Source organism: Alligator sinensis, unplaced genomic scaffold (genome assembly GCF_000455745.1).
Source record: "Alligator sinensis unplaced genomic scaffold, ASM45574v1 scaffold468_1, whole genome shotgun sequence".
NCBI lineage: Eukaryota > Metazoa > Chordata > Crocodylia > Alligatoridae > Alligator > Alligator sinensis.
This window is the reverse complement of record NW_005842087.1, coordinates 1,906,859-1,916,092: the sequence shown is the minus strand read 5'-3', so window position 1 is coordinate 1,916,092 and position 9,234 is coordinate 1,906,859. Positions and strand designations below refer to the sequence as shown.

General features: G+C 42.8%; 1 protein-coding gene across 3 annotated transcripts in view; it reads right to left on the bottom strand.

Annotated features, from left to right (window-relative positions):
• The window catches only part of TPR (translocated promoter region, nuclear basket protein), a 61,503-nt gene that overhangs the window by 51,922 nt on the left and 347 nt on the right, over nucleotides 1-9,234 (bottom strand). For all 3 annotated transcript variants that reach the window (XM_006023879.3, XM_006023877.3, XM_006023878.3), the window contains exons 2-8: nucleotides 6,671-6,775; nucleotides 6,153-6,226; nucleotides 5,018-5,114; nucleotides 4,335-4,438; nucleotides 3,072-3,236; nucleotides 2,670-2,762; nucleotides 1,972-2,052 (exon numbers count right to left, since the gene is read on the bottom strand). In XM_006023879.3, the coding sequence (XP_006023941.1) occupies nucleotides 1,972-2,052; nucleotides 2,670-2,762; nucleotides 3,072-3,236; nucleotides 4,335-4,438; nucleotides 5,018-5,114; nucleotides 6,153-6,226; nucleotides 6,671-6,775 (719 nt within the window). The remainder of the gene's footprint in view (nucleotides 1-1,971; nucleotides 2,053-2,669; nucleotides 2,763-3,071; nucleotides 3,237-4,334; nucleotides 4,439-5,017; nucleotides 5,115-6,152; nucleotides 6,227-6,670; nucleotides 6,776-9,234) is intronic.

Genomic DNA, 9,234 nt, shown 5'->3' with positions numbered 1-9,234 from the left:
AAAGAGGGAAGCAGCCACCAGCTGCTACCTGCCTGCTCCTCATACCAGTTTCTGTGCCTCTTCCCCAAACCGGGGACTGCTTAGTCTGGGGAAGAGGTAGGGAGAGATGGCTGCTGCTCCCTTCACCTTTTAGTCTACAGGAGAGGGGAAGCAGCTGCCCACCATGGTTTCTTAGGATTGGGGTGACCCTGGTCTCAAGAAGGCAGGGAGTCTTTTCCCCAGCTCTACTCTTCTCCCAGGAGAAACTGAATATCTGTGCTTAGCTGGAGACAGATGTTAATGCCCAATTTTTCCAAAGTGTCTAATTTTTTAATTTAAACTGATAGGATTGAAGCTCATGAGTAAGAGAAATCCCCATCTGAAGCCCACACTGAATTTTCAAAACCTCTGAAACATCAGGCCTTTAGTGAAAAGATGGGCACCCAAAAGTTGTAGCACTAGCCAGAGCTATTCTTAAACTGGTCTTAAGATCCTGACTGAAAACTAAATGAGATGGCTCAAAATGAAACCCAGATCTTTCAACATCTAGTCCTGTGCTGTAACCATTTGCTACTGGGCATAGTTATTTTATAGATTTTTTTTTTTTTTAGAACAACAGCATGTTATCCTTTCTAAAAATCTTGTTACACTATAAATAAGCCTGGTTAAACAAGGCAGTTACATTTTATGTTTATATGTACATCATGAGTTGGCAACATTTTTTGGGCACGGTGCCCAAAACACCTGCAACCTTGACTTGTAAGATGTTGGTATGCCAGGGGAGCCATGAAGCGCCAGATCCTTGTTGTACATGCCAAGCAAAAAGGCCTGTGCGCACCATGCTCTGGCACCTGTGACGGGGGCTGCCTACCCCTGACGTACATACATACAAGTGTATATATATGGCCTACGTGTGTGAGGATATCCAATTAGTGTGTGATGTGTGTGTCCAATTAAGTATACATAAAAGTAGTTGAGCAACAGAAAGCATATCTAGCAAGCTGTTATTAACAGCAAATACTACAGTTCCGTTTGTATTTTTTGTGTAAATGTGAGCTGAAACAAAAGCACTTATTTCTATTACATTTGATTGCGTCTGGTCTACACAGGAACATTCAGGAAAGCTAGAAAGTGAAAGTGCATTAAACACTTATGAGAGTGCTTTCATTCAGAAGCAAACTGGCCGTAAGTTTGCTGTAGTTTATAAACAGAGATCACTTCTGAAGATCAGTTTTCACACATGATTTAGAGTACTTTAAGATACATTCACTAGGTTCACACTTTTAGTTAATTGGTGGTAACCTTTCTGAAGGGCCTCATGTAAGCGAGTAGGTCTAAAATTTAAAATTAAGATTATGAAGGGACTATAGGCTTACATAGATTTATTCCAAGCTGATGTACCACAACCAATTCTCTTCTCAACCTGAACATTGACCCCTGGTCATCAAAGAAATATAAACGAGAAAATTTTATGACAAAGTCAACTACAAACGTATTGGTAACGCTTGTGAGAGCATTACGTTTTATAATTCACATTTACATGCTAAGAAGTCGCAATACAGTGAATTAAATAATGTTTTTAAATCAACACTATGAAGAAGAATGGCAAATTTTCATTGGGCAAAATAAGCTTATAAATTAAGTGTGAAATATATCAACATCACCCTTGATCTATAAAGCAAGCAACATTTTAGAGAGACGGCCAAATCAACGGAGCACATTTCTCCCCTTTCCCTTCTTTCAAGATGGGAAAGCTAGGACTCATATCTTACATGATCAGGAAGTTCTCAACTGACCTGTACTTTAATGAATATTCTTATTATAGAAGTGTCACTACTCATTGATCAGAAGAAATTAAATTACTAACACAATGCTCATATTAATGAAATGCTAAGGTGGAAATACAGACTTGGAAGATGTTTTGATCTGCACCATATGTCAAGCCTTGAACCTAGTTTCAAGTTCAAATGTATTTAACATCCTCCAACTTACCTTATACAAGTTAGATAATTTTATGTGGGCATTTAGCTCATTATGGAATCTTCCCTCCATACCAGATTGCTGGTCTTTTGCCTGATAAATAAGAACAACAGTAACAGCATTATTTGTTTCACATGTATTTAAATTTTTCATGTCCTAAGTCAAAGTGAAGTTAACATACAATAACTATTTTTTTTAAACTGTCTTCCTTCTTCACTCCATCAAATATGTTTGACATCAGTGTTGCCCTTAATAAATGTAATTTGTTTTTCAGTCCTACAGAAACTCTCCCTGATGTACCCAGGTATCGCAACATGCAATTCATAGATTCACAGACGCTAGGGTCAGAAGGGACCTCAACAGATCATCGAGCCCGACCCCCTGCCTAGGCAGGAACGAGTGCTGGGGTCAGATGACCCCAGCCAGATGCCTATTCAGCCTTCTCTTAAAGACCCAAGGTAGGGGAGAGCACCGCCTCCCTTGGAAGCCCATTCCAAATTTTGGCCACCCTTACTGTGAAAAATATTCTAAAATCGCCTTAAAACTTTGGCAACCCCAGTAACACATTTACAAAATTAGGCACATTTGGAGAACACACTACCGAATTTTCTGCAAGGTAGTACAGCAGATAAAAATCTTTATCATCAAAAGTAATTCTAAAGTTAGTGTTACAAGATTAAAGTAAGTTACAGTTTAAGACATCTTCTTACCTCCTTTAGTTTATTCAAAAGATCTTCCACATGTTTCTGTAGATTTTCATTTGTTTGTTTTAAACCACTTACTTGTTCCTCCATTCTAGAAACCTGTGTAAATGACAGAAGATAGATCCATGATATTTATTTTGCTTTTTGAACCATGTACATTTTTCAAAAAGCATTTTATTATAAGATTGATAGGTGATCTCATTTTTTATTAGAAATTTCACAATTTCTAAGTTCAACAACACCACAAAGGCCAAATTTCCCTAAGGACAACACTCCCATGAACACATCTACAAGAAACATCTAGTTTTCAAAATGTGATTCATTCAAAGAGTACAGACTCCAGAAAACGTCTGTCTTGATCTAATTGACTATTATTAATAAAATTATTTTTTCCATTTGCAATCTTACCTCCTCTTTTTTGTTCTCCAGGCTACATTTCAGCTCCAAGATTTCATTTCCCTTTTCCCTGGCAATATGCAAGAGTTCATCTGTTTTAGCCTTCAACTCTGCATTCAGCCAATTGTTCTGATTCTGCAACAATTCTTTTTCTTGCTCGAACCTTTTCTCACGGTACTAAAAGTAAAATTGCAACAGATAAAGCTAAGTAGATCTGCATGTGTAACACTTTTTTTTTTTGCAAAACCTTCCTTTCTGTGTGAGCATATTAACTGCTGACTATTATTTGGGGTTTCAGAGGCTGTGGACTACATCTGTGCCAGGAAAAACTCATTCTGTGCAGGAGGTAGGGGCTTATTTCTGCATAGCTGGACTCAACCCAGCACCAGGATGGGTCCAGCTGTGCTGTCCCTACCACCAGCCCCTTGAACAGATTGGGATCACTTCAGTCTGTGTAAGGCAGTTGGAGGGAAGGGTAGATCAGGGTTGGGAATTTCTCTTCAGTTCAACATATCCGCAATGCCACAGGGACAAGTGGAGCCATGCTACTTCTGCTCCCTGGCCTGCACAGGGGTGCCTTTGATTCGTGCAGGGAGGAGAAAGAAGCGAGGAAAATGTCTCCTTTTCAGCAGCTACAAAGGTACCCAATGACAGTCCCTTCCTTGCTAGGGGAGACTGCAAGTTTTCGATTAGTGGGTTTCACACTGCGGCCCCCCCTGGCTGTGGCCATGAGGCATCCAGGGCATGGGGGTGCGTGGGAGCTGGCATGGGGGCACGCAGGCAGCGCCCACCATTTGCAGTATGTTGCTGCAGGGCAGGGCAGGGCAGGGCATGCCCCCCATGCCCACTCCCCACGTGGCACCCTTTGGCCATCCCTCCTCCCTCCACGGGAAGCAACTGCCAGCTGCGGCCACAGGGTGTGCTGGAGGGGAGGGCATGGCACATGGCCACAGGGTGCTATATGGGGAGCACTCTACAGCTGAGCGCCTTGCCCCCCCACACATACCCTGTGCCACACCCCAAGGCTGTGCCACATGCCATGCAGCTGGCGGGTGCTCCCCACGCCATGACCATTCCCCATACCATGCCCCTCGGCCACACATTCATGACAGGCATTTTGCTAATTTAACAATAAAGATGGTCAATTATTTGAGGGAAGAATGATTTTCATACAAAAATAATACATACTTTAAAACGTGCCTACAGAGAAGTAAATTGTTGAAATTCTAACCATCACTACTACAGCTATTACTACACATGTAAAACACTACTTACCTTCACAGAGACATCTGAGGTTTCAAGTTCATCTAGCTTTAACTGAAGTTTAACTTTTTCTGCATTTGCTTCCATGAGTTTGTCATTTAAACGTTTAACATCCTCTTTAAAAAAAAAAAAGAAAGAAAAAAATACTTAAGTGATATCAGTTACTGTTGTAAATTAACAGCCATCTTATGAGTAAGGAAAGCTAGTTTAGAAAAATGCTTCTAAGTTTGCGCTGTAACAGGTCTTTACAATTTAATACAATCTATCAAGGTACAGTATTTTTCTGTGACTTGTTCCGACTGCAGGTCCACTTGCTAATGCAGGCAGTGCAGACACACCCAAGATTGCCACAATAACACACTGACCCATTTGGGATAATTACTCTAGCTGAGAAGTGGCTCTAAACATCCCAAAAAACAAGCCTGTATCCATATACAGTATTCTACTAGGCAGTATGAACATACCAACTCATCCGAAACCAGCACAGCCGTTTTTATACAGCACTGTACTACATCATATACATGGCCTACATTTTCTCTATTTCCCTCTACTATAATGCCAAGAACTACCCATTAAAAACATAGAGAGAACCCTTATGTAGTTTAGGTTTAAGTATAACCCTAGAAGCAGGTGGGTTTTTTGCACCATAAAGTAATCTATGCTTATTACGCTTTAAATATATTTACTGGCCATACCATTTAAATGTTCAACTTCTTGAGATCGCCTTTCACTCGTTCGAACTAAATCTCTTTTTTCAGCTTCCAATTCTTCTTTTTCTCTGGTAAGCTTACTCTTAAATTAAACAACAAAAATGTTTTTAGTTTTACATTGAACCCTACAGGTATTATTTAAACTTACTAATAAATTATTATCCACAGATAATAAGCGCAAGTTGTCATCCTAACTATACTCAATGCAAAAAAACAAAACAAAACTATCAATCCTAGCATGCAAGATAAAGTGGAAGCATTCAAAATATAGACTACATGGGAATAGTGCAAGCAAATTTGTTACTGACTCAGAAAAAAATGGAATCTTGCATCTGCCGTTGTTTTACAGCTCTATGCTGATAAATACACTTAGTTCTAGTTCAGAGGAAAAGATGTCTCCTACTGAACTAATGCCACTCCCTTGAGCACCCTGAGACTTCCTTAGAGCAAATATACTGCCCACAGGTCAGATCCAGCCTATGGAACCTTTGCACAAGGCCCACCAGTAGTCTACTGGACATGCTCCACACTGCCACATGCACCTGGTACTGCCAACCAGACACCATTCCATACTGCACAAAGCCGGGTGTGCAGTTGTACAGCCACATTTGGATGGCAATGTGGAAACACGGGGCTGCAGCCTACAGTCATTTTTTCATGTCTGCATTGCTCCTAAATGCATCTCTGCTCAATCGCCTGCCTCCAGGTCTGTGATACCACCTGGCCAGACCTTTCTGCTGCCACATGTGCCTGAATCTTTGCTGTCATGCACCTTTGGTGCAGTACTGCCCAAATAAAGCACTGTGCATCTACATGCCCCTGGACCTGAACTGCTTCCTGAATGCAGCCCCATAAACCTGACCTAAGGAATCTAAGCTAAACAAATTTAAGAACTGAACTAGTATAAGCCACTCATACTGAGCTAAAGGTCAAAAAATGATTTAAAAAGATTAAAAGTTGTTAGTGCACATGAGGCCCTAGTGGCTTTAATCTATATGCTTGATGAACATATCAGATAAATTGTTACTGCTGTCAGACACCAGACAAAACATCCACCATGTATTCCAAAATCATTCAAAAAACTACAGCTTTATATGGCTATATACAGCACGTCCTGTACCTGGATGGTAGCACTGCGATCCTGAGCAGCCTCTAGTTCTTTGCTTTTCTCACTCAGGGACTTCAACTGTTCATCTGTGGTACAATATGGAACAGTAAGACATTATTTTGGTGTTAAAAAAATGAAGCTGAAGTATTTATTTAGTTAACTCATGGTCTTTCAAGTCTGACAAGAATTAAACATCTCTCCTTCTCCAATAAAATAATTAAGTAACATAGCTATGTATTCAGTGGTTTTCTTATTAATATTGAAGAATCTAAGACTAATCTATGTTAGGGAGTCTCCAAACTAACCCTTTTGGGCATAAGGATCTCCTTAATCTGAACTTCTGTTTTTTAACATATACAAGGCTATTTTACTCCAGGGCAATTGAGTGTAGAGCGCAGGCATGAATGACACTTATTTTATGGATTTTTATCTGACATACATTTTTAAGCATTTCAAAACAATTTCAGAAGTTTTAAGGAAAAACTTACAAAATATAACATATTTAGTTTATTTAAATACTACATACTTACTTAGTTTATTTAACTCCTGACGGAGGGTTTGACATTCTTGTGTCTGATTTACAAGTCTTTCCTGACTCTGAGCCAGACGTTTTTCAACTTCAAAGTATTGTTGTTCTGCAGAATGACACATTATTGTCAATGCTATTTCACAAACACCATAACAGAAAACCATCCATCAGGAAAACACCCAGAAAGAATACTATTGTCACAGAATCCGAAGAAAACCTGGATTTTCTTTTTCAAGCCTGCTGATACATTGATACTTATTGCCAGCATTGTTTATGCTGTTCTATTACTTTGGTGAGAAGTTTATTTTGTATTTCTCTGTGTTGCACAAAGAGCTTGTCTACACAGCTTTTGTACTTATGTAATTATTTCAGTTTTAGTAGCAGTAACCTTAACTGCACATGGTGATGCTAGTTTAACAGTTCTTACAACACTATAGCTTATTTCTAAAACTGCATATAATTGGGTATAATTGGGCGCACAGGAAGGGAGGAGCAGTTCCCCTGCTGCACACACCCCGGGAGAGCATGGGGGCTTGTGCCCCTGAATTTGTGTGGGGTGAGGGTGAGCTGCTGCTGCGGGCTGGGGCGGCAGAGCTTGGAGCGGGGTTACTGGGGGGGCAGGCACCCCAAAATTTGCCACAGCTCTCAAACCCCCCTCCCAGTGCCACCGCTGTCTTTTCCTTATATTGCTGTCAATCCAATATGGGACAGACGTTATCAATGCACCTCTAGCAAATATTACAGATAATACAATGATGGCAGCTGGTTTACATCCTGTGATGTTACTATTTTCTTGGAACAACAGAAGGGAGAAATATTCCCCTTCTGAGAAAGCACAATTTTCTTATCTATGCTCTTCTCAAAAAGCACTTATAATTTTAAATAACAGAGTCCTTCCTGCTTGTATATCAGAATCATAAAGTGAAAGAAAATGACCAGCCCTTTTCAACTGAGAAATTCTAATGGATACACTTTGGTGGATAGAAAGTCTTCAAATTGTTCATAAAAAAAAAAAAATCGATGATTATATAACTACAAGTCTTCCAAAAATGGGGCACAAAAGTGTTTCAAACATTAGCAAATTCAGTTAAAAATACCCCCGAGAGACAGGAAAAGCACCCCGATCACAGGCGGCAAAAACAAAGACACAGAAAGATGTAAGTTTACAAAATTCTAGAGGTGCGCCGATAGAGTTCTTTTGGGCCGATACCAATGACCGATTTTTAACAAGCCTGGATCGGTATCAGCCGACACCGATCCAGTTGTCGATACTGCAGCCTGGCAGGATGGAGAACAGCGTTTAGGTGGTAAGACTGTTGAGGGGTGGGGAAGAGGCAAGGGGGGTGCAGGTCCAGGTCCTGGGGAGGGAGTGGGGCTCGGGAAGGGCTGGGCGCTGCCCAGGTGGGATGGAAGTGGGGCATGGGATGGAGCCGTGGCTTATCTGGGGGTGCAGGGAGGGGCGGCTCCCACTGCTCCATGCATCCCAGAAGACATGGGGGGGAGGGGCGCATGTGTCCCCTGGATCTGTGCAGGGGGTGAGTGCAGGCTGCTGCTGTGGGCTGGGGTCAGGGGTGGCACCGGCTTTTCCTGGCAGGGGGAAACTGCACTTGGGGTGGGTGATAGTTGTGCTACTATACAGGGAGCCACAGCAAATTTTGGGGTGGCTGCAACCCGCCCTGTAGTCCCTTCCCAGAGCTGCTGGCTGCCCCAAGTGCAGCCCTGGCCCAAACCCCCCACCTCCGCCAGGGAAAGCCCAGTGCTGCCCTCAACCTGCAGTGACAGCCGGCTTTTGCCCTGCGCACAAATCCGGGAAGCACACATCCTCCATGCCTCCTGGGGTACATGCAGTAGTGGGAGCCAGCCCCCCTCCCCACGCCCCCTGGATGAACCACTTATGGCTCTGTCCTGTGCTCCACCCCACCCTGTCTGGGCAACGCCTGCGCCTGCCCCAGCCCCACTTCTTCCCTTACTGTGGGGGCCTTGGACTGCACCCCCCCATGCGCTTTTCCCCCACAACAGACTTACTAGCTGGATGCTGCTCTCCACACTACAGACCTGCGCGCATGCACACGGCATTTATCGGTACCATCATCCAAAAAAACCCAACTGCCGACAATTTTCCTTTTATCGGTGCAAACATGTATTGGCGTAACCCTACATAATTCCGTCAGCAAGGTGGAAAACAAACTGGCATCTAAGCCCATGCTTAAACATGATCAGGTACTAGACCGGTGGTTCTCCACATTTTTACACTCAAGGTGCCCCTCATTAGACTGAAGGAAAATGCCAGCACTTAAGTTTCAAACTTTTTTGTTTTAAACTGGAGAAAAACAATAGAGCAACTCTCCGGCCTGCAACAGGTCTGTGTTGTAGTTTTCTACTGGGAACGTCCGGGGTTATCGTGCTGGCAACCTAAGGGCAAGGACACCAGACAGTGCCATTGAAAGGAGCTCAGGGGTGCCAGGGAGGGAGTGGCAGCGCCAGACAGCGCCCTCTGCCGCCCGGCCCCGAGCCTGCCACCCGCCCCCTCCCTCCCCCAATAACGCCCACGCCCTCCCGGCAGCC